General features: G+C 33.3%; 1 protein-coding gene across 10 annotated transcripts in view; it reads right to left on the bottom strand.

Moving 5' to 3' along the window:
- Positions 1-560: 560 nt before the first annotated feature.
- Ctns (Cystinosin) overlaps positions 561-25,100 on the bottom strand; it is a 41,772-nt gene continuing 17,232 nt past the window's right edge. For 3 of the 10 annotated variants that reach the window (XM_064436033.1, XM_064436035.1, XM_064436034.1), the window contains 8 exons: positions 14,375-14,500; positions 12,542-12,641; positions 12,174-12,374; positions 10,524-10,764; positions 9,326-9,445; positions 8,562-8,732; positions 8,006-8,226; positions 4,549-5,793 (listed from right to left, as the gene is read on the bottom strand). In XM_064436033.1, coding sequence (XP_064292103.1) covers positions 5,751-5,793; positions 8,006-8,226; positions 8,562-8,732; positions 9,326-9,445; positions 10,524-10,764; positions 12,174-12,374; positions 12,542-12,641; positions 14,375-14,480 — 1,203 coding nt within the window. In that variant the 5' untranslated portion in view covers positions 14,481-14,500 and the 3' untranslated portion in view covers positions 4,549-5,750. Of the gene's footprint in view, positions 3,610-4,548; positions 5,794-6,240; positions 6,337-8,005; positions 8,227-8,561; positions 8,733-9,325; positions 9,446-10,523; positions 10,765-12,173; positions 12,375-12,541; positions 12,642-14,374; positions 14,501-16,160; positions 16,305-16,401; positions 16,531-24,816; positions 24,965-25,100 lie in introns of those variants that run through there. The other 7 variants (XM_053747019.1, XM_053747018.2, XM_053747016.1 and 4 more) reach the window with 6 other exon arrangements.

Here is a 25,100-nt window from a genome sequence, read left to right as displayed (position 1 = left end):
ATGTAGGTAAGTAATTCAATAAACATGACTGAAAGTTTGTTTATATTCGATGTGTACATGCCAGCGTGAAGATAAACGTTAACCAGAACAACTTCCTACAAACTATATGAGCTGTAAATAATTGAGCCGCAAATAAATAATTTTCCCTGACATCAAGAATATTTTCGAAAGTCGATATGTAAAATTAAATGTACTTAGGTGTATACTTAATATGGGTATATGTATATAGGGTAGTTTCGTGAATTCTTCTTTTCGAGTGTACTATTATTGCTAACACTGGTTTAACACTGGTTTTGGTATTTTATTCAAATTGCCTAGAGGCATACCGACATCGTAAATAAAAATAATCGAAATATGCTTTGATTAAATTGAATACAATAGTATTGACTAAGTATAGACACAGTCTTATTCCAAAACACGGACCATCTTTAATACCAGGACTAAACCCGGTTTAAACCATACACTAAATTAGCGTTGTTGCTTCATTGTGAGACCATATCGAATTTAAAAACAAAAAATCGGAAAATTTCTGTGTTCAATATGCAAAAAAGAAACTATGATTTATGATAATCATGTTAATTTATTAGAAACACTTGTAACACACATAGATACGCCATATGCAAGACAAGCAATTAAATTATGTAGAAAAATAACTTTGATACATAAAATAATTAACTATACATATAAATGTGCTATAAACTACACTATGCCAAAAATAGTAAAACTTGGAACTAAGGCTAAATGCTTTTTAGCGAGATTATTTTTATAACAAATAATGTATATTTCCGCCATGGTTATAGTTCATATTTAGAATATTTTTCGCAATCCAGTTTACGAATTGCACATATCATTTCGAATTAAAAATCTTTCTACCTAATTACGTACAATCAGATGCATTAATTTTATTCACATTGGTTAGTCTACATTGTTGAATATAATACAGTTGTATATATTTATCAATGCACGTGACTATACACAAAATACACAGATATAATAATAATAAAAATGCAAGCCACAAAGGATTTGAAAGTACGCTCTACGAAACAAAGCACGGGCAATATCTGTAACTTTAAATAACACATCGACCACGTTTTTGTTGTCATTAATAACTACGTTTGTGGCACGCACTCCAATTACCATTTTTGTTTTTTTTTTTATAAAGTCGAAAAATCTTACATAGTCTTACATAAATTTTAAACGATTCATTTAAAAGGTAAATTCAAAAGTATATACTTTATACAAAACTCTACCATTGTACTAAAAATAATACCCGACCGAAACTATAGCAATCTTTGTCATTGAAAGATTTTTAGCCGAAACAGAACCTACGGCTCCACAATTGTCTTTTTCACCAAGATTTTTTTATATATTTTTTATTCTGAAGTAAAATAAACTTTCAAACAAATATTCAGTCGGATACTAAAAATAATACTTAAGTTATAATGCGTCATGTTTGATGATGATTTTTTATAATAACTGTAAATTATATTTTTAAAATCCCTTTCAGTAATCAAAACTGTGTAAACATGAACGTCGTCATGTGACGGAAATACTTAAATAATACACATTATCCACCGGTATATACATTAAGTATATTGTATTGTATTAAATAAAGCCCTTATACAAATACACGATATAAGCGAACTAGTTACTGCCCGCGGTTCCGCCCGCAAAAACATATTGCCCATGTCCCTCCTCTCTTCAATTATCTCCACACCAATTCAATTCAATGCTCCATTTTGATATGAAAGACGGTCAAACAAACACATTTTCACGTTTGCAATATTAAGTATGGATGACAGAAATTAGTTATAATTAAAAAAATGGTTACATCATTTATTCACTATATTATATACTCCTTCCGGCACGACACAACTCAACGGCCCAATCAGTTTTACCGTGGGTAATTGTAATTCCCGTCTACACATCTGATTGGGCCATTGAAAAAAAAACATGTAGCTATAGCCCAAAACAATAGTTCGTCTCGTAGTTGTGTACCAGCTTTTGTTAAAAATTCGAAGCCTTCATATAAATTTACACACTGTACAAATGCACAAATAATATTTTAAGCGTTTATCACCACTACGAATTTTCGTATGTTTCAATATCTTGTCCATGAACACTTAAAATCACTTTTTTAATCACTTGCACTTCACTACTGTCATTTACTTTTAGTATTGTTCATAATTATTAATTTATTGCTATGCAGTCTTATAACACTTATCATGTTATACGTAACATTACATAAAGTTGCATGCTTGCAAGTAACATATTACACTCAATTGCATATTACATATATGATTAATGTTATATATTGTTGGCATTGTATCTACCTAAGTACATAATTATATCTTACTATTACTATCCTATACATACTGCGCTGTATAAAACCAAAACTTTTTTTTATCAACTATATAATACTTATATTTGATTTTTAACAGCCGAAATGTCGCAGGACTACAGAAGCGCGAAATAATTCCACGTTTTCAAATACCTGACTGCTTTAGAGGCGGATTAAAAAGAAAAGAAATTTCCTTTTTTCCCTCAAATTACCTTTTTCCAAAGATAATATGGAACATCGTTTTCCACTTCCTGTTTGTTTATATAATTTTATTGAACAAAAAAACAGGAGTTCACCGGCACAATGGTTCGCGCAGTTAAGCCTCTTTCACCATGGTCGGTCATTGGATGGGTGACCTAAAATGTAATAACTAGAGCTCTTCCGTGTTTCGGATGACAAGTTAATCCTTAGAACATGGCCATACTTCTTATCCATCTATAAGGAAGGCCAGTGCCTCAGCAGTGGGTCATTAAAATGGCTGATAACAATGAATTAAACAAAAATGTTCATAATGTAAATAAAATGTATATTCCTTCTTTGTAAGCACCATTTTGTGGCAGTAAATTACTTAAATATGACATTCTGGAATGTATGTATTAACTCAAGGTACTTTATCGCATTTCTGAATAAATAAGGCTTCTTAATCCTCATTAACGGTTTTAGGTCGAGAGACCGGTTTTCGATACCCGTATTTTAAATGCAAACGCTTAAAAATAATACTATCTGAACTCTCTTCTCACTTGTAAATTGGAATGGTTTATCCTGGCTTCCTCAAATCTGATTCTAATACTGAATTTAAAGTCGTTTAATATTATTTTATTTACAATCAGCCTCTATAGATCTCGATGACATATTATTCTTTTCATAATCTGGCCGAAAGACATCTCAATTTATAATGCACACATAGAATTTGCATACAGCTTTCCCGGTAATGTTATGTTTGAGAGATCTCAAAACAAACCACTTTATTGTATCAATATTATCTATGATCTCGAAGTCATAATTTTGGAATAAACTTACTCACAAAATGTTCATATTCACAAATCAGTGATCTAGCCTTTATCAGAGTCCACCTATGTATTCATCTAGAAGGTAGATATTTATTTATTTATTTTCTGGTTTAGTCCTCTATAATTTGATAAAGTTCTAAGTACGAGGCATGCTACGCTGGCGCCCCCTGGTACGGGGTTTCTGAACTCGTCTCTTCGACTTCATCCGGATCATCTGCAGTACTACTGGCCCCGGGCAGGAGAATGTAGCGGGCCTCCCTGTGCGGATAAAAATATATAATGTAGGTATAGTCTGTTTCTAATGTGATCCCGCCCTAGAATAGGACCACCCAATATCGTATACTCCCGTGGATGTCGTGCGAGGCGACCAAGGAACTAAGGAACATATGACCTTAACAACTGATAGGCAATAATAACATTACCATAGAGGTGTGACGTCAGGCAGACGGCCAGTCGTAAAATCACAGCCGAATCTTCAAAATTGTACGGTTTAGTTTTATATGCAGGCACTAGACTTCTCGACTCTAACTGCACTCAAGGATGATACAGAATGAGTTTCTATTGTGATAACTAAGAAAATCAGTCAAAAAAATGGTTCATTTCTATGGAAATATACTATCTCTAATGAATTGCTTTGTGAGAATCGAATTACAGGTATTTTTCATACGTGATATGAATCATTGTATTTTACTGTCTTTCGACAAGGCTAGACATATTATATATTAGATATTTATTACCATACATTACGTATGTACGAATCTTCCATTAATGTCTGCAATACTTACAAAAATGTTTTGTTTTTCACACAGCATCCAAACTATTATCGTCACAGCATTTACACCTAACATAATTCAGTACCTATTTTAATATATTAATACTATATAATACATATATATGTTATTTGTTTTATATTAAGTATATATTTTAAAGTATCTGTGTTACTTTGATTTGCAATGATTTTCTCTGTCGTTCGTATGAAAACATATCGCTGTCTCGATCCAACAATGCTGGCCAGCGAACTTGTTAGAGCGAAAGAGATATATTCGCATACAAACTATATTCTCCTCACTATATTCAGACATTGATCATACTTATCAATTTATGTGCAATTTTTCATCTTATATGTGTACATACATATAAAGTTTAAAGTCTTCTGCGAGATAAATAAGAAATGAGGGAGAAAAATAAAAGACAGCAAAACCAAGATTCGTTTATTAAATACCATAGACAAATGCTTATTCACTAATTATAAACTGGACCTTAAAATATAAATATATTAAAGCTAATAATATGTAAAATCTAATTGCATTATTCAACTAAGTATTTGGAAATGAAAAAGGAGAAAATTATTGGAGATTAGTGGTCATACTTGAGACTAAACTTTAGATTCATTCTGTTTTATGGGTTACTTTGAAATCGAGAAAAGTAAGAGCATTTAAAAATGATCTTTGCTACATATACATGTTAAAGTATGAAATTTGATTAATCGACCTGAATTTTGTACCTACTTTGAAAATAATAAAATACTGTGAAATGTAATCAAAAACAAAAATATATATATTGAAATGCGAGTAACGAGGGTGGAAATCAAAAATGCAGTGATTAATTTATACACATTTTAATATAAAATGTGTTTGTACATCACAGATTTTGAGAAAATGACTTTCGTCATTTACAATATAATTTTAACAATCACGCGTATTGCGTGTTATTTACAATATCGTATCTTTTAAACATAGATTTTTGTACGATACATCAGTCTGGTTAAGCTAGCAATGAACAGAATAAATTAATAAAGGAGAAAGTTTTTTTTATGTACTTACTAAGGCCTGTATCTTTTTTTATAATTTACAAATACTTTAGATTTTTAAGTCATACAAAAGCAGATCGTAATGTCCTCGCATGACAATAACTCCAGTATTTTTTTAACATAGTTATTAACTTTTTAGAATTGGTAAGTACAACACACAAAAGATAAGACAACAGCAAAAAATAGATATATATGGCAAAGAAAATGGCGAGGATCTCTGGCTAATTAAATCTGACTAATACTAAAATAATATGTTAAGTATGCTCTATTGGAACTGGGAAAAAGGGCAATGACCCGTTCTCTCCAACTAAAAATATATATGGTACAAGGTACCAATACGCAAACGAGAGATTATATTAAAAGAAAATTATTATTCCTACTTGTAATGATATTAGCTCAAAAATCCAGCAAGTATAAAATATCAGATTGGAACAATATCTGCATTGTTATTTGAAGCAATCTCTCATGTTATAGAGACGAATCATAACAGGTCATTGACCTTTTTTCGCCATACACAGGAACACACTTTACATTTAAATTTAAAATAAAGTATCTTGATTAAGTTTCTGATAATGCCGCGTGGCCGTCATCACGCCTTCTCGTTGATGTTGTATTTCTTTTCTGACGCATTCCTAAAAAGATAGCTATTCTCAATATGTTTTATTAATGCTAAAATTACCTTTATATATGGCTCAAATTTGAAGAATATTAGGCTAGTTCGCCTGGTGAAGTTGTGCGATATTAAGATTTTGATAAAAAAACAGTTTCGAAAGTTTTCCTGTACTTTTATTTATCAAAACAACGGACGAACTCTGTTCTTGACTCATATTCAATTGGTAATTTTTGCAAAAAGTTTCTCTGGGACCTCTTACGAGATAGTTAAAAGTTACCAAGATTTTATGCAAATTTCACAACTTCACACAACTCCATCCATCCACCCTAATATATGTCATAAAAACACACCAAGAATATAGCAATCAATATATACCTGATATGTTCATACATTATATATATATAGCATATACAGGAAGACAAGTATCCTTACCGACATGAGTTACAAAATAAGGCTAGATACATACCAAGTGCGGATCAAAAAATATTCCCTTTCACCACTGCTCGTCATTTGCGACCCCTCACTATCGTCACTATTGACTATCTTAAATTTCTTCCCCCTTCTGAAATAATCAATCACAAAAAAACATCTATATTATCCATTTTTTTAATTTCCCCCATTCGTCGAAGCGTCGTAGCGTCGAAGCAAAGCGGCGTCTATTTTTCTAGTCTATGGTTATTGCTTTATGGTTGATGGGAAGCGGAGATTATTGCTTGCAACACGGTTGAAAATTGCAAATAATATTGTGCGTTTTTTAATTTTATTAATAGTGTTTTTAAACGGTTTCTGGTGGAATTTCGTCTTAAATCTTCAAATTATATCAATGCTGTGGCATCTCTATTATGTGGCGTCTTCAGATTATCATCTTTTTCTTACTTTTTGTCACATGTACATAAAGTACAAAGGCACATTTTTTACTCTGTGTTACATTTATGTTCTTGTGTTTTTCTGTTTGCCCTTATTATAGAATTTTTCTTTTTCAAGATTAACAGGACTTTAGAACATGCATATTCAGCCAATATATATTTACTATATATGTCAGTACCAATGATGTGCCGTAGACATTTTCATTATCTTTGTTCATTTGTCTATTTTCTTTGGTTCTTCACGGCAGAAATAATAATTTATTTTATAATAACCCAGATCAGTTTCTTAAGCATAATATTCTCCATTGTAAATTTGTCCAATTTGTTTTCTCATATCCACTTGAATTGGATAAACATAAATGTATCATCGATATTTAATTTGTTGTCCAAATAATCATATCCTTAAATTTCATCTTGATCGTTTGTATTTTACGACTTACGAGTATTTGCGTAAAAGTATAAATAGAGAATGAAGCGTTAGTGGAAAATTTTAAGCTATATTAGTTTTGCCCCAAGACACAACACGGAAAAAGAAACAAATATTGGTATATCTAAATTAAGTTTAGAGTAATGATATGATACATAGGTCGTGTCGGAAATATAATTTGTGAGAGTTCTTTTTAATATAAATTTCAATAAAAAATAATAATATGCAATAATATTAAGAAATAAAGCTTCAATTAACTCGTAGTAAAAGTTTTCAGGTCTGTTATTAAAAGTAACATATAAAACCATATTATATGAGCATTTAGATCGATTTTTAAACGATATATTTAACGTGGTATTGTTTGTGTACCCACTACCGTCGATAACATATAATGGTATATAGACACATAGGTTATGTTGTGCTACAAGTAGTAATAGGATCCAAATTAAAAATCGTCAACTCTTTTAAAGAGGATTACAACACATTAAAACTGTCAACAAATTTTCTAGGAATTTAGACGTCATTTTGTATTTCGCATCCTGACTTCAAATAATAATTATATAGTATTTTTTACAATACTATGTAGTACAAATAAACAGGTGTGTGACCAAATGGAATATTATCACTAAAGCCCAGAAATATATCGTGAAGTACCCGTCCTATGACCATTCCTTATTCTCAACTGGTAAGCAGCAACAGCATTCCCAAAAAGAGTTGACGTCAGCCGTACGTAAGGTTTAAGGTTAAATATTTTTTCGCGGCCCGCGTGCTTCGTGACGTCACAGATAACAATGAAACACACAGGAGGAGATTCTATAAATATACCTATCGATTATAAAGATATCTTTACGCCTGAATAAAATCCAACATATTCTTTATTATACACATTTCTCACAAATTGTATCTGCGAACACGAGCTCCCCCCTCGTACCACATACCTGTAGAAGACATAGTGCTGCAGGATGAAGAACACGTCGAAGATCAAGCTGAAGAGCCCGAGGCCGAACTTGGTCGCGTCCCCGAAGAAGGAGACCCAGTCGTGGTAGTTGTAGGCGTTGAGCGCCATCTGCAGCACGGACAGGAAGCCGCCCACGAAGTCCAGGAAGATGTTGCCGATGGACCAGCCCACGGTCGATTTGCGCTTGTAGTTCATGTAGGCCTAGAATCGATGGGTTGTTTACTGTGACTTTTTATGTTAGTGGCGCCCTCATCTGAACAGAGTGATTTATTTATACATTTGCAATATTTTGTCTACACACTCAGTCCGAGATAGTGAACAACTTTTCGTATGGCGGGAAATTAACTAAAAACGTTAACGAAAAAAGCTATGTGCGACAACTATCTCAAATATAGCGTTTAAGTTTTCATTTAGTTTTTTACGATGGTTGAGTTTATTTTTATAATTTTTTTAAAACGTACTTTCCAACCAAATTCATATGTTCGTATAACAATCCAGCAACATTGTTATATTATTATTTTCATATTAAGTTTTACCTGCGGAACGTATTTGATGAGAGTGATGCAGAGTTTGATGTAACTGCAGTAGTAGAGGAAGTCCAGCCAATGCATGACAGAGAACCCGGCCAGCGCCAGCGTCACCGCCACCACTGCACTGAACGCGCCCAGGATCCCTCTAGCGGTGATCGATACTCTTTGATCTTCACGCTGGAATATTGTAACATTCTTTTGTATCGTCGATATACATTACCACGGGCTTCGGAACGCCTCAGACGCGAACGGCTAAGGAAAAGAACAGCGTGTCTCTTTCATGAAGTAAGAGATTTTGATTCAAATTCATAATACAATTCTATAATGTCCCACTGCTGAGCAAATGCATCCCCTTTGCTTCGCCATTAGTCCCTATTCATTGAGTAACTCTTCAAATTCTTATCTATCGCATCTAGATTTTATTTTTCTTCTTTTTTACATATCGATGGGAAAGGCTACACCATTGGATACTAAATATTTTCTTGCAAGAACTGAGCCACTTCGATGGATTCATCAGAAGATAACATCAAGTCAATCCAAGGTGGATTTATTTCGATAAACACAATAGATACATAAACATTACAAAAGTTCTTTAAAATCATTATAAATTGTATAAATTATTTAACATTATAATAGATTAATTTAAACTTGAAAAGTAACAGATCGGTAAACATCAGACAGGGAAAAGTGAAGGAGACTCATATGCAGTGTACCAACCCCACATAAAGTGAGATAAGGGTAGGCGGATGATGAATTTAAAACAAACTCACCTCGTACAGGAAGCACTGTGCGATGGTGATAAGGGTGGCGAAGGCGGCGTGAAGTGAGAAGAACACGTCGTTCAGTTGTACGGGGTTGAGACCGCGGGGGTGGCGGTTGAAATATTCACCCTGAAAAGACGTATAAGTAATACATACTTAAAAGAAACACAAAAAGATAAACATAATTAATTTATATAATATAATTTTGTTTGCGGCTTCGCCCGCGTAATTTCCCACGTGAACAGTAATTTTTCCGGGATAAAGGTACCCTATGTCCTTCTCCATACTTCAAACTATATGTATGCAAAATTTCAAGAAGATTGGTTGAGTAAGTTGAGTTAATTGATTGGTGAACATGAAGAGGTAACAAACAAACGCATTTATAAAATTAGGATATTTTGTATATAGTTTACATAAGAGTAGAAAGCGGAATATTTTAAAACACTCCCATACAGAAGCCCTAGAATTGGTCACTCGACCCCTTGTTCCAGCAGCTAACAGGTAACAATAATATTCCCAAGGAGGGTCTAATTAGGCGGCAGGTTGTAAAATCATAGCTGAATCTTCCAAGGTAAAAAAACAAAAATCATCACATTAACGCCTTATTGTATTGAATTATGAAATACACGAAGCACAAATAGACAATTCCTTAATAAAGATAAAGCTAATCTAACTTGTTCAATAACTAACGTTGACTGATTATATTTAGTTAAACAAGTTACCACATAAATATTGTGTATGAAGATTTATATTACAATTGAAAACTGAGTAATGATAATGACTTCAGTGTTATTCACTGACTTGAGGAAATAACATATTAATTCATCGCACATATTGTACAGTAATTTGGAACTGTAAACAATTAAAGCATGTAATTATTTTAAGAATTAGTTCGAATCGTTAATAACGATTAACTAATTGGTGGAATGAAAAACACATAGAGAAATTAGAATATATGGTTTACGCTTTATAAAATTACAATCATCATCAGGCATTTTTAAGTTAGTGTAGTTTGTACGAGAGCTTTTATTCACAGCAATGAAAAAGATGCAATGCATGCCATATCCGCCAAACTTTAAAGCCGCAAAGCCGGCATTAAAAACTTCAACTACGCGTTCAAAACTTGTTGGTTTATACTGTGATTCGACCGTAACGCCATCTCTCCGTAGTGTTTGTTTGTTTAGTTGGCCTTGTGTCTTAAACATACCTGGATTTCCTTGGAGAAGTACAATCCGCAATTGAAAAGCGAATACATAGTGAAGCCCATGATGTTGAGTGCCAGAAAGTCGAAGTTAAGACCGACTACGCTTTTCCTCTTGAAGTTGATGTAGATTTGAGGGTAGAAAGAGACGGACCACGCCGCGAAGTAGATCCAGCCCATGATGTATGAGATCACGTTTATAGCGTGGGAATGCATCACTGTTATACGTAGGAACACTGTGTCGAGACTGCAATGAACACATAATTTCTTTAAAAACAACTAGAGAAGTTAATCATAACTTTCATTTTGAAAATGTCAACATTTTGTATCATTTATCTTCGTCTTCTGATAAATGTGAATGTGTGGTTTGTACGGATCAGCGTTGCCAATCGTCCCGATTTTTGAGTCCAAAATTTAATGGCCCGCGCGAGACTGCGATTTTTTGGATTTGCAGAGTCACCAAGTAAAAAAAAACACGACATCCCGCATACTTTTGCACAAAGGGTAAATGTATAAATTTCAAATTTTCAAGCTATTTAACTAGTTATATTAATTTGCGTTATTTTTTTCTATTATGTCCTGCGTTTGGTGGATAAATCGCGCTTTTTACTCATTAGGATCAGATCCCACTTTGCCTAAAAAAATTCTGGCAACGCTGGCACGGATGCAAATATTCGATGTTCTTTGACACACAGGGTTTTAATAAAATAATTATTAGGAATTAATCTTAACAAGAAATCTGCCATAGAGCCACTCCATATCCTCCTGTGGATGTCATACCAGGCCGCATTCCCAAAAAGTGTTGATGTCAGGCTAGCGGCCGGTAGTAATCTCAGACCCAAATCTCCAAAATTTATAGGATTAGTATTACGCGGATCCCGGACTCAAGCGCCACAGCCGTAAACCGGGAACACGCGAATATGAGAAAGAGAAAGCTAGACAAAACAACAAATAACAATTCTAACATTTTATTACTTATATTACGATGTACAATTTAGCATTGTGTTTTCAATAAGTAGGCACTTGACAAAGTTTATCGCATTTCATTTACACAAACGATTCGTTTTCCATTCACCGTGGCCAATTGATAAGGCTCAGTAATGGCATTCAGGCGAAACACTAGTACAGAACAAAAGGCAGTAATAACCATTTACATAAACCACACACACTACACGATTCGCTTATGGTTCCCGCAATAAATAAATATATAAGGACAAATCACACAGATTAATTTAGCCCCAAAGTTAGTTTGAGACTTGTGGTATGGGATACTACTCAACAATACTATATTTTATAACGTATAAAGATAAACATCCAAGACCCAGGCCTATTTGAAAAAGATATTTTTTCCTTAATATCTTGAACCGACCGGGGATCGAACCCGGGACCTCCAGTGTAGCAATCCGACATAATGACCATTGAGCTAGAGAAGCAGTGTAAATAAAATCACTCCATCATTAAATGCCATGACAGGCAACAACAGCCTTCCCATAGGTGATTGATGTCGGAGCTAAATCTTTAAAATTAAGCATGTATTTTTTACGATGACCAATCACAGCCAAATCTTTAAAATTGAAGAATATATATTTTCGCTGACCCCAGGCCTAGAGGAACACGCGAGACTATGAAAAAGAAGTAATGCCATGCCGTACTTACTTGACGAAACCACTGGGTGTAACATTGAACGTGACCTCAGAATGACCTGGACTTTTCCCATATGCGCAGATATCATACGAGTTTTGTATGGTCGTGTTCGGTTCTTTGGAACCAGGTATTTCTACAGTTTGTGGCACTAATTGCACGATGTCTGGATGCTGGATCTGAGCTGATATTTGTAGGGTGGTGTTGTATTCTCCACTTTGAACATAAAATAAAATATTATTTATTATATATATATATATATATATATATATAGACAAATCATACAGAATGAGTAGTCATACAGTAACTTCGAAACTTGGAAGTTATGGAATACTAACACAAATAAAAGTAACGAAGTTATTTTTATTTCACTCTAAACTTACATTTGTATCAATTTCATGAGATGCGTCTCATCCACCAACAGTTCTAAATCGGTTGTGTCGAGGTACATTTTTTCGATTTGACTGTGTGCACTGGGAAAATCTGAAATTTAAAAAATCGATGAAATATTATCAAAAGTGGCAAAACTTTTGTTATTTGGACTAAGTGGATATAGTTTTACATGGAACTAGCTTTTGCTCGCGGCTCTGTCTAACCTGTAAGATAGTGGATAAAGAAGTGATATTGTAACCCTATCTCTCTCTATTATAATAGAAATATAGGTCCACTAGTAAAGACATTACACATTACATAGACATTAGACCATCCACACCTTAAATAATGGGAGTCTTGTTTGTATTTAGGGTTAGATTTTTTATTTTATTACCAGCACCTACCACATCGCAAATATTTTGAATGGATGACCTTAAACCTTAAATAAGTTTCTCGTCATGCACGTGTGAATAATTTCTAAATTACATAGAATACTGTATTGTGAAGGCCGACGGAAGACATGAAAAATGACTACATGAATTATAATGAAAAACAGTTAATAACTTAACTAGACTGATCATATTGTAGTCAGAGCTCTGTTTTTGTTATTGCAAATTATGACGCAGAAGAAAGAGCTATTATGAAAACAATAAATGGATAAAATATCAATGCATTATTGCAAATATTTTGCATAGTAATACTGCATATGCAAGGTCAAACACGCAATCACCATAATAATATGTTGATGGAATAAAAGCCAACGTAAGCATTATTGAAAATTTGTTATGAAAGGTTATTAAATTCCATAAATTTACACAGCTAGTCAAATGCGAGATTAATATCTAAACTATAGCTTTGACTCGCGGATTCAAATATGTGAAATTCCTTCGGGAACACTTCTCAGTAATTATAACTATTTATATGAGATCTTTCACAACGATTGGTTTAGTAGATAAAGCGCGAAGAGGTAACGAACATTTATAATATTACAAGTTTATTTGTTAGACAAATTAAAAAAAACCCCGACTTTCAATATTCATTTCGCTACAACTTTTGAACTGCTGAACCGATTTTGATCAAACATATATTAGATATCAAATAAAAAAAACGCATCCAAATCAGTTCACCCGTTGATGAGCTAAGGTGCCACGTACTCAGACTCAGACAGACACACTTAACGGTCAAACTTTTTGCGTCGGGGTTTAAAAATATGATTTTATAGTTGGGAATGAGATTGGAAAATGAATGCCGATCTATATTCAATATGTCTTGCATCATTCTATATTACATGCAATAAAATGGTAAATACCCAGCCCAAAACAGGTACTACATAGAGGCTGACCTCGGCTAGAATATGGGGTCCAATCACAGCTTAAATTTTACGACAATTGGTCACCTCCGTCCGTCTGGGCATTATTATTATGAATTACTATAATGCGTATTATCACACTGTGTCCGCTTTGCGAAACTACGTCGAGTTTATTGTTAAATTTAAAAAGTATACTTCTTTTTGGGATTAAACTTGAAAAATACTGGACGTAAACAAATCTCTGATAGAGAGACATGCGTCTATTGTTATATAGAGAGACATGCGTATATGTTATATTGTTTGTTTGCTTGTTTGTTTGTAATCATAGAAACAAATCAAGAAGGATAGGTACAACAAAGGCGGAGTTATCCCATGAAGGGATCTCTTTTTTGTTTGACACAGTTGAGTACTATGATATATGTTATTTAATAAATTTTCGATTCGTGTATTCACTCAAGCTAAAACTATTTCGGCAAAGTATAGGTTATATACTCGTATATGTATACAATGTTTTTTGACCCATTAGTGCACTTACCTAATAATAACAAGAGGACGATATGTACAAAACAATAGCTTATCCTATGACTAGATGAGGTGCCCACAGCTCCGCTGGGTTTGAATACTGTCCTACCGCGCGCCATTATAGGTACCCTGGTTTTATCTGAAACAAAAACACATCTTAATTAAATGAAAGAATCTTATTTAATTTTTTGTTTAATTTTTCACAACGTGATATTTAATTTTTTTATTACTCTCTCTATCTCTCTCTTTCATCTTTTTGTGATCTCTGTTGTTCGGGCTATGACAAGGTGAAACCCATTATTAATGTAAAAATCATCATCATCAATTAATTAAGAACATTATGTTCTTGTCGGTGGAGCATTTTCCATCTTTATTCTAAATTAAATGGAATGTAATGTAAAAATAAAACATTTTTTTTATTTGGCTAAGATTTTACAATCTGACTGACGACGACCCTCCTTGGAAATTAAATGTATATATTTATGAATTTATAATTTGACAAAAGCTTCACCAATATTTCATAAACACAAACTAAATTTCTAAATGACACTTAATATTTTCTAGAGCCACATACAGCGCACAGCAAATGAGTGATGCGGTAAATAAATATCTAAATAAAAAAGCGTGCTACTATTTACAATTCTTCGATGTAGTCCAGTGATCTAGAAAGAGGAAACTGGTCCTTCGAGCCGGATACGCGTTGACCTATTGACTGATTTGTGAGATGGTCTATTTGCGACACCTTACCACACTGACCACAGACTAGGTATTAATATTACTATCGTGTGGTGAACAAAACAGGCTTACAACACTTTTGTTACTGAAACCAATACTGCGACCACAGGGGAGACGTAAATTATAAAACAATAATATAAACAATGACATAATTTTGGTACATATATCAATAAATTATGCATTAGCTTTAGCTCCAATTTTCACTTGTATATAAACTTAAACGTTTTATTTAATTTATTTGAATAATACGGCGTCAATTTTTATTTCTGATTAATACGATTAAAATCTGATTATTCAAGGCTCCAAATAATTGACAAATTGACAGATATTAAATCTTTCCTTTCCAAAAGCCAACTTCTATCCAACAATATTATTATTAAGATCTACATGTATAGATAAAAATATACTTTGTTATTGACTGTAGACTACGGGCCAGAAGGTGAGCAGGTGCTTGTTGAATGGTGTTCAAAACACATGTTTAATAAATGTAATACTATACTTTTTTACCTACTAGCTACACCCCGCGGTGTTACCCGCGCTTTATTATTCGTTATAATTGTGGAGTTGCATCATCTACATGTTAAAGGGCCTTTGACTAGAAGATTTTTTGACCAAATCCTACGGGACTCGCGTACTTAAGGGATAAAAGTATCCTATTTGCTAATGCAAGATATCAGCTACCTTAATACCAAATTTAAAAAAAATTGGCCCAGCCAACTTTCTCACCTTTATAATATTAGTGGGATTCAAAATACTGATTTTTACTACACTGCAAAAAATTATTTCAGTTAAACATGGCATTATCTAGCTGTCAATAAAAATTCATTCTGGGTAGACCATGTATTTAGTAAGTACTTCGATCTCAGTACCTACTAATTCCATGGGGTAGATAAGTTAGATTGAGTTTAGATATTATTTTGAAGTAAAATAAACATTTTAAATTATCCTCGAAGCAACAAAGAGGCTATCGGTATATCCGTTTGTGACTAAATACGATTGGGAAATGTGACATAAGCGCTTTATATATGATATGAAACAAATGAATAATAAATTTAAAAAATTACCGTCGCAAGTTACGCGAAGAGCTGATACATTTAAGGACGAAGGGCGAACTAACGATATGGTTGCCCACTGGTTGCTAAACAAAGACATACAAATTTCTACGGAACTCCGTACGTGTGCGACTGCACTTGACCGATTTATTAAACTGAAATACACCAATATTCTAAACTTCCCAAGACTGAATAAAGCAAAAGTAAAATATCAACAAAAAAATATATAAACAATAGCATAAAATATACATACATTCACTTCCGAGTACAATCCACACACCACGATATGTAAAATTAATTAAGATTGTGTAAAATGAGTTATTTTATGACCCGGTCAGTTATTAGATGCGGGAGATAACAATAGTACAGACTACAGCACATAAACATCTCCGTATTACAATCGCACAGAGCTCCGTGCAGGGTAACTAAGTATGTAGAGTGAACTGTACCTAACCAATGTTATGAGAACTCTGATTGAAAATTCCTCCATACACGATCATATAATAGCAGTCACGTGCCCTTTTGGAATTTCAGGTATGTGTGAATCCTCTTATATAATAATACCTACACACAGACTCTCATAACCGATTTGGCGCTCAAGTGAGATCAGAATGTGACGGTTCGAAGTACGAGGTCCACAAAAAATCCATACTTCCAAACCAATATTATAAATTCGAAATCTGAATCTGAAATTTGATATGCCACGTAGTTAAAGACCTCCGTTCAAACATAGGCCTCTTTTTTAAATCATCCCCTAAGTGACATTATTATGTGGTGAAAGTTTGTATGAAAATCAAATCGGTTCCGTTTTCGCAGATAAATGGGGCTGGTACTGGGGCGAGGCCGCAGACAAAAGCTAGTGACCTGCTTATACATCCCATCGCTCTGTCACAGACGAACAGAAAATGATATAACCACATATATATCGGGTCCTTCACTATATTTGGTCCGTGGTCCTACTTGAATCATAAACTTGATGGAAAATGTGAGATATATCCGCAAGTAGCTGTAAAAGTCCTCAAGGAACCAGGTTATGGGAGATCGTGGCAAGGTGTAATTATGTAAATTACAGTGTCCAGTAGGCCTTAGGAATATAAACGGCTTTATTATGGACAGGGTAAAGAGGTCTAATTAAGGTTAACTGTAATCAGGGAGTTTTTTTTAAAGAATTTAAAAACTGTTAAGCAGTATTTTTCTGAACTTTTCATTATTCCCATAAGTAGTATTTCTCCGGTAATTTAGTTACTGATTGCAACCGTAGATAAGTACAACTTCAATATAAGCGATACCTGTTGTTTAATTACTAGTTGTACTTGCTAATGACAAGCATACCTAAAGTAGAATGTAACTAATATCGGACGGGTTTCCTCGCGGCCTCTGGGAAACTTTAAAAACATGTCAGAGTGAAAACAAACCGGCCACATGAACGAAAAATGGTCGGAAACTGTTTTTTTTGAAAAGGTCCACATTCTGAATAATTACAATTCTATAATAAAGATATATTCCTTTCTAATCTTTCTTCAATTGCTAACTGATTCACTTCTTGATACTATACGACGAGTTGACTTTTTTCTTGTATTTGACACGTATAACTTATTCTTGGTCTTCCTGGATCCCTTCATGAAAAGCAGTGCATGAGCTCATCTAATTTTAAAATAAATGCTCTGCATTTTAAGATATGCAAATGCACTGCGATCTGCAAACCTTCTTAACAGAAAGCCCCCATATCAGACGACTGTATAAAGATAATTAAAGATGAGTAAGGACTTAGGTTCACTAACGAAGTGGGAGAGGTATTTTTGCCCACCCTCATAAGAACAGTTGTGATAATATTTATGCATCAAAAAAGTCCAGTATTGATCTGGGCCTTTGCCCACCTCCGGCCACATTAACTGGCACAATTGTACAAAAAACTGGTCAATGTATAAGTGGCAAGTGCTACGGGGTCGAGACTAATTATGCAACGGACGTACTAAACGAGGCATCGGAATTTTAATAAAGGGACGTTGTTCTTGCTACGACAACGGCAACTTCATTGGTGAAAGAGTTTGTTGTTTTGGGCGTTCTGATATTCGGTGTATTTGTGGTTAAATCAAGGATGAATTATTAAGAGATAATGTTAGGACGACGTGGCTAATGTAGGGCATTCACCAACTAGGTGGTCTGGAAAAAGTCGCAAGCAGCAGAGGCTGGACGTAGGCTGCTTACAACAGGTCCTATTTGAGATGATTATAACATGTCGAATGGGGGATCTTGCAGCTGATATTGGATGAATTGGATTTCGGTGTCATGTCTCCCCTGACGACTCCCTTATGGAAGCCATCTGGTGTAAGGACGTACAGGTTGAAGGATCACAGTAGTAAGAGATAACGTAGGAGGCTGACCAAAGATCATGCTTAGATCAAAATGTCATGCTTAGATTAGAAAACTAACAAGGTCGATTTTATCTGTTTTTTACAAGTGTGGAAGCTTGAAGTGGAATCTTGCAACTTAATATTGAAGCAGATATCTATGGTCGATTGCGCTGCATTTTATTTTATGTATAAATGATACCAACAACTTTAGAAACATGATGGCTAGTAGCTGGCTAGTAGTTTGTAACTTTGGTAAACATCATTTAATTTAGAATATGAAGCGAAAAAGTGCCTGTGAAGGCCTAATTTCTGAAATGTGCGTGTGCTCTGAGGGCCACTCTCTCGAATTTCTTTGAAAACATGTTCAGGATTTAGTGAAGATTCCCAAAGAATTGTGAAAGTTGGAACCAGATTTTGTGAAAATCAAATAAGGGAATTATGGGCTTTAAAGTTGGACCCTCAATCCGCACATAGAGGATTGAGGGTCCACTTGTACCGGATAAACTAAGGGCACTAAAGAAAAAGTCTTTACGCCAAAATGTAAGATAATGCCAAGCAAAAATTGCGGACACAAGAAATTACAAGAAAAACATTGTATTATTTTCCATACCTGCGTTCAAAATGGACCCTCACGTGGAAAGATTATTACGCTTATAATAACAAAACCATTAACTTCTGGCTACTCTTTGAAACCCTATATTATAGTATATAAATTGTGACATTTTGTGAAAGAAATAACAGATCACGATATCATGTTGGTTAAAAATTATCACCTAGTTAAAATTCGGACCCTCAGTCGTCCACTTTTTGGTTTTCGTTTTGTTTCGCTTAACGTATGATAGCTAACAAAAACACAAAATTGTCTCCTTTTGTGGAAAAAAATGTGCTACAAATACAGTACCATTGGTTAATAAAAACATCTTTTATTGTATAAGAAAATCAATTTTAATTTAGTATGAAAATAATGAAATAGGGTGACAACATTTTGCATAACTTACTAAAAATTATTACTAAAAATAGCTTTTTCAGAATGTTTTTTTTTAAATGTCTAAAATTTGTAATGGAAGCAGCGTTGGACTTCATTTACCCTTTTAAATAATTGATATAATTTGTTAATAATAATAATTACGTTAAAACAACAAATTTTAATTTACACTGAATTGACTATTAATGTATGTGGGTAGGGTGACATTAATTTTGTTTTTGCCCACCTTTAATTTTTAATGTAGGTAGTGTTAATTCTGAGTGATGTTTTTGTGTTACACAATAGTCGCTATTAGTTTAGTAAGCAATATCGTTTATGTGAGTGCATCGGAAGTGATTGGTGATAAGGATTTGTTGCGAGTTCTATGAAACAGTGATAATTACGTTAATGCATTTATAAATATTTAATGTGCAATCGTATCTTTGTACAAGCAAGACACTCGCGTTCAAGGAAATCAAACTTTTGATTTAAAGTAAGTCTGATTTCGATATGTACCTACCTAGTCTTATAATTTAACAACTACTATTAGGTACACACTAATTAAATTTCTCCTAAAGTTGAATATACTGCTATGATATTGATTTTTTTCACGTGTATATCTGACCTACACTGATGTCAGATTTTTCTCGCCCAGCTATCTATAATGTTTTAACGCATAAGTGCCTGTTATAGTGTACTATTGTAATTTACCAGATGTATGATGTCTTTATTATGAAATTTGATTAAAATCTTCTCTAAATTATTGATAACGTATATTTTATTTAATAATATAATAGGGATTTTTCTCAACAGACCTATAACCATGCCAAGAGGACGCATACCATCTGTTCCAATAGAAGAACAAATATCATTATTTACAAAATATATAGCTAATCTGCAAGATGTACACATTAAATATAACAATCCAATATTTTTAAAAATGTCTCAAGAAATTAATGGAAGAATGTCTAGTAAAGCTCTGCACATGTCATTCTTGCGGCATCGCTGTTCTATAAGTACAGAAAACCTGTCCAGCGATGTTATCGACACCAACCCTTCAATAGACACCACAACAACTGCTGATTCTGTGTCTGCTAAAGAGTCGGTCAATAATTCTTCATCATTCTCGTTTGATATTGATGTACATGAGTGGGAAAAAATTAAACCCGTTCGATCTATCAAGAAACGGTGTGATTCTAACCGCTACAGGACTTATTTAACTTTACCTAAATTTAAATGGTCGACAATGCTAAAAGAAAATATTTGGCTGAATTCAAAATTACCGTGCACATGGGTTCTAAAGACGAGCAAAATTTCAAGTGAACAAGTCGTAGTTAAAGGCCACTGTTCTCAGTGCAATGCACAAATCAATGTTAATATTTTTAAAAGGACTCACAATTTTCATACAGCCTCCTGCAGTGTATCGAACTTTTGTCTCGAAAACAAACACAATGTCTTAAAAAAATCTAAGCTGAGCCCGTATAAGCGACAAAAGTTAGCGAAGATATTAAAACACAGACCGGCTATCGCAGTGCACAAAGATTTAGCTTCTGAGCTATTATCTGAGGGACCTGATGATTTAAAAAATGTATCATCTCCACCGGTATTACCAACTATTAGTGCCCTACGGAAAATTAAGTCAGATGAAAGGATTGGCCGGCAATTTCACAATGATGTAGTTTTATCTTTGTTGACTATGTCTCATGACGACAAATACAAAAATTTATTTCGCCAAATTATTACATTTCCAAATTTTACTGTCCACTTTTGGAGCCAACAACAAGTTGATTTCTACAAAGTGTACTGTGAAACAACAAATAGGTCAACAATAACTATTGATGCTACAGGCTCAATTTTTAAAGCAGTTTCTCTTCCAAATGGTGCAACTATTACCAAACGTCTGTTTTTGTACCAAGGACTAATCACGTGCGATAAAAATTTGCGTTCCGTCCCAATTTTTCAGATGGTAACTGATTCTCATAGCCATGTATCTATTTGTAATTGGTTAAGGATCTGGAATTATAGTGTAGATGGGATGAAGCCTCAAGAAGTCATAACTGATGATTGTGCAGCATTAATATCAGCTGTGATCACAACTTTTACTGAATTCACTTCTACTAAAACATACATTGAACATTTATTTTATATTTTGAGTGGAACCAATCTAGAAATGCCACCTGTTTATGTTAGACTCGATACGAGCCACTTCATCAAAACGTTGCACAATTTACCATGTCTACAAGGAATTGACAATGAAATCAAATTATTCTATATTAGATGCATATATTATTTAAAAAAATGTGAAGATTTTGATAATTTGAAAAGTACTATTAAGGACATATTAGACGTGTGCTACAGTAAAAAAATATCTTTTACAAAAAGAAAACTCGACAGCATTTTAAAAAATAAAGACGTTTGTTCTCCACCATTAGATGATAATGAACACACCGAGAGTATAGATTTTGTAATTGAGGAACATGAAGTTAATAACGATTTCTTTTCTTAGTTTGATAAAGAAGTTCTTTTAAAAAAAAAACAATAACGATAATCACGATACTGATGCTAGAGAAGACAATCCATTCTATTTGCCGACAATTGCGGCTACACTGCGTAGGATATTATTCAAACTTCCACTATGGTCTAATATATTAGTTTCTCATTTTAAATCTGACAATCTGACTCCATCGTCTGCGGGTGTGGAAAGCTTTTTTAAAACAATTAAACATTTAATCTTCAAAACTAAAACACAGAAATACAGAATAGATGAATTCATTCAGATTTTTGCACAATATATAGAAGGTGACCTTAAGTCCTCAAAAGTTGACCTAGAAAATGGAGTTACCAATAAAGTTGTGAAGAAAACAGGTGTTAATAGAAGAAAAAGGAAACATTCTCAGAAAAAACAAATTATAAAAAAGGCCAAGTTAGTTAAAGTACTTAATGAGGACTCCGTTTTTTCAGATAAGCCTTCATTAGTTGAAAATTGGAGAGGAGAAGGTACAGATGACGATACAGCTACTAAAATACTTAAACAAATTAAACATATGCAAAACGGTAACTTATGTTCTACTGTTGAAGTTAGTAATAGACAAACAAAAATTATAAATACGTGCGGACTAGATTCAACATTTTTTCTTTTGTGTTTCGGTTATATTCAAAATCAATATATACATGATTTGATTAACATGTTCAGCTCTGAATTAATCTCAATGTACATTAAATGTTTGGCAGGTACAACAATAAGTTACGATCCATACAAAATCCGAGCAGATTTAGCACTCAAACATTACTTTAAAGAATCTTTACTAAAATTAAATAACGACGTCGTTATTGTTGATTGCCAAAGTAATGTGGCAAGTTTTCATGAAACTGTTCTTTTGAATCATTTTTATAGTGCCTTATTTTCAAAACGATGTGTTAACGAGTTTTGTACATCGATTTCAATTGAAAGACAATTTGCTTTCTTACCACTCAATTTGGATATGTTATCCGTTTTTGGGATTGAGTCTTTGGAGGACGCGATTTGTTTTGACGAATCATCGAAGTTATGTCTTCATTGTGGCTCTAACGTATCTGTAAATTACGAATTACACGTTATAATTACAGTTGACTTAAACGGTACCGGTGAGCATTGCTTATTGAATATTCCATATACAATAAGAATAAAATCAAAGGTATATGAACTCATCGGAGCTATTGAATTTGTTCCTCCACCCTTTTCAGATAGTATTGGTCATTACAAATGTCATGTTTTAATAAATAGTAATTTCCAATGTTATGATGATAATAAGAGAAAAATCGAACCAAGTTTATTAATACCGATAACTCTACATTTATTAATCTATGCTGAAATTTAAAAGGGTAAATGAAGTCCAACGCTGCTTCCATTACAAATTTTAGACATTAAAAAAAAAACATTCTGAAAAAGCTATTTTTAGTAATAATGTTTAGTAAGTTATGCAAAATGTTGTCACCCTATTTCATTATTTTCATACTAAATTAAAATTGATTTTCTTATACAATAAAAGATGTTTTTATTAACCAATGGTACTGTATTTGTAGCACATTTTTTTCCACAAAAGGAGACAATTTTGTGTTTTTGTTAGCTATCATACGTTAAGCGAAACAAAACGAAAACCAAAAAGTGGACGACTGAGGGTCCGAATTTTAACTAGGTGATAATTTTTAACCAACATGATATCGTGATCTGTTATTTCTTTCACAAAATGTCACAATTTATATACTATAATATAGGGTTTCAAAGAGTAGCCAGAAGTTAATGGTTTTGTTATTATAAGCGTAATAATCTTTCCACGTGAGGGTCCATTTTGAACGCAGGTATGGAAAATAATACAATGTTTTTCTTGTAATTTCTTGTGTCCGCAATTTTTGCTTGGCATTATCTTACATTTTGGCGTAAAGACTTTTTCTTTAGTGCCCTTAGTTTATCCGGTACAAGTGGACCCTCAATCCTCTATGTGCGGATTGAGGGTCCAACTTTAAAGCCCATAATTCCCTTATTTGATTTTCACAAAATCTGGTTCCAACTTTCACAATTCTTTGGGAATCTTCACTAAATCCTGAACATGTTTTCAAAGAAATTCGAGAGAGTGGCCCTCAGAGCACACGCACATTTTCTGAATAAATGATTTTGATTTTGATGAGAATCAAAAGTCGAAAAAGTTTATTTTTTTACTTATTTAAGCTCATTGAAAACGCATTTATGTTTTTTTTTATTTAAAAAAATGGTATTTTAACGCTATTTTCCATATCTAAAAAGGAAGCAATGAGAAGCTAAAAATACTTTTCTGATGTGACGATAATGACACTGTATCCATTATTTACATAACACAAGCCAAGGAAATAGAACACTGGAGTTATAGTTAAAAATAGTAAATATGAAAATTTATACACGGATAATGTTACTGTCTTGAATTTTATACCTATTGGATAAAATTCAAATGGCTCATTAATATACCTACTGTGTAGAGATGTGGTATTTGGAGAGTGATAAGACATTTTGATAAGAATAAAATAAGGTAGATCACGATGATGTTTGATGATGGTTTCTTCATAACTTATCTAAAAAATGTGGGTGATTTTTTTTTCAAATGCAAATATTTTATTTAGTTATATTATATAAGATCAAATTAATAATAAGTAATTTTTAATCTGTTCAAAAATATTTACATACAAAATTAAAATTTATTTACTGATGGATTACGGACATTCAAGGAATTCGTTTATTGGTTTTTATTATAGGTTTATGCTTGAAAGCTTTCGTTGAAACACTACACAACGCGGGGCGCAACTGGCACTAACAAACAGAAAATATGCAATTGTAACATACCTTTAATAAATATGTCCTTTACAACGACTAAACAAAACCACATGCAACACGACTATGCGTAATTAAATGAATCTAAAAACCGAACCGATGGAATTGGGATTTTCCGTCCTTTTTCCTACAAGTCTTGAGGAAGGTTGCGTCAGAGAATTTATAAACTTCACCGGTAGGTACAGTCAAAGTCATATTTACACTTCCTTATCGACCCGCGTAGCGCGTGCTAACCGAATAATAAACTGGCGATTAAAAAAAGTTACGGCCATAAAACTGATAAGTGCAAGTTGTAT

Source organism: Plodia interpunctella, chromosome 6, assembly GCF_027563975.2.
Source record: "Plodia interpunctella isolate USDA-ARS_2022_Savannah chromosome 6, ilPloInte3.2, whole genome shotgun sequence".
NCBI lineage: Eukaryota > Metazoa > Arthropoda > Insecta > Lepidoptera > Pyralidae > Plodia > Plodia interpunctella.
Note: the sequence above shows the minus strand (reverse complement) of the source record. Positions and strands in the feature narration are given on the sequence as shown.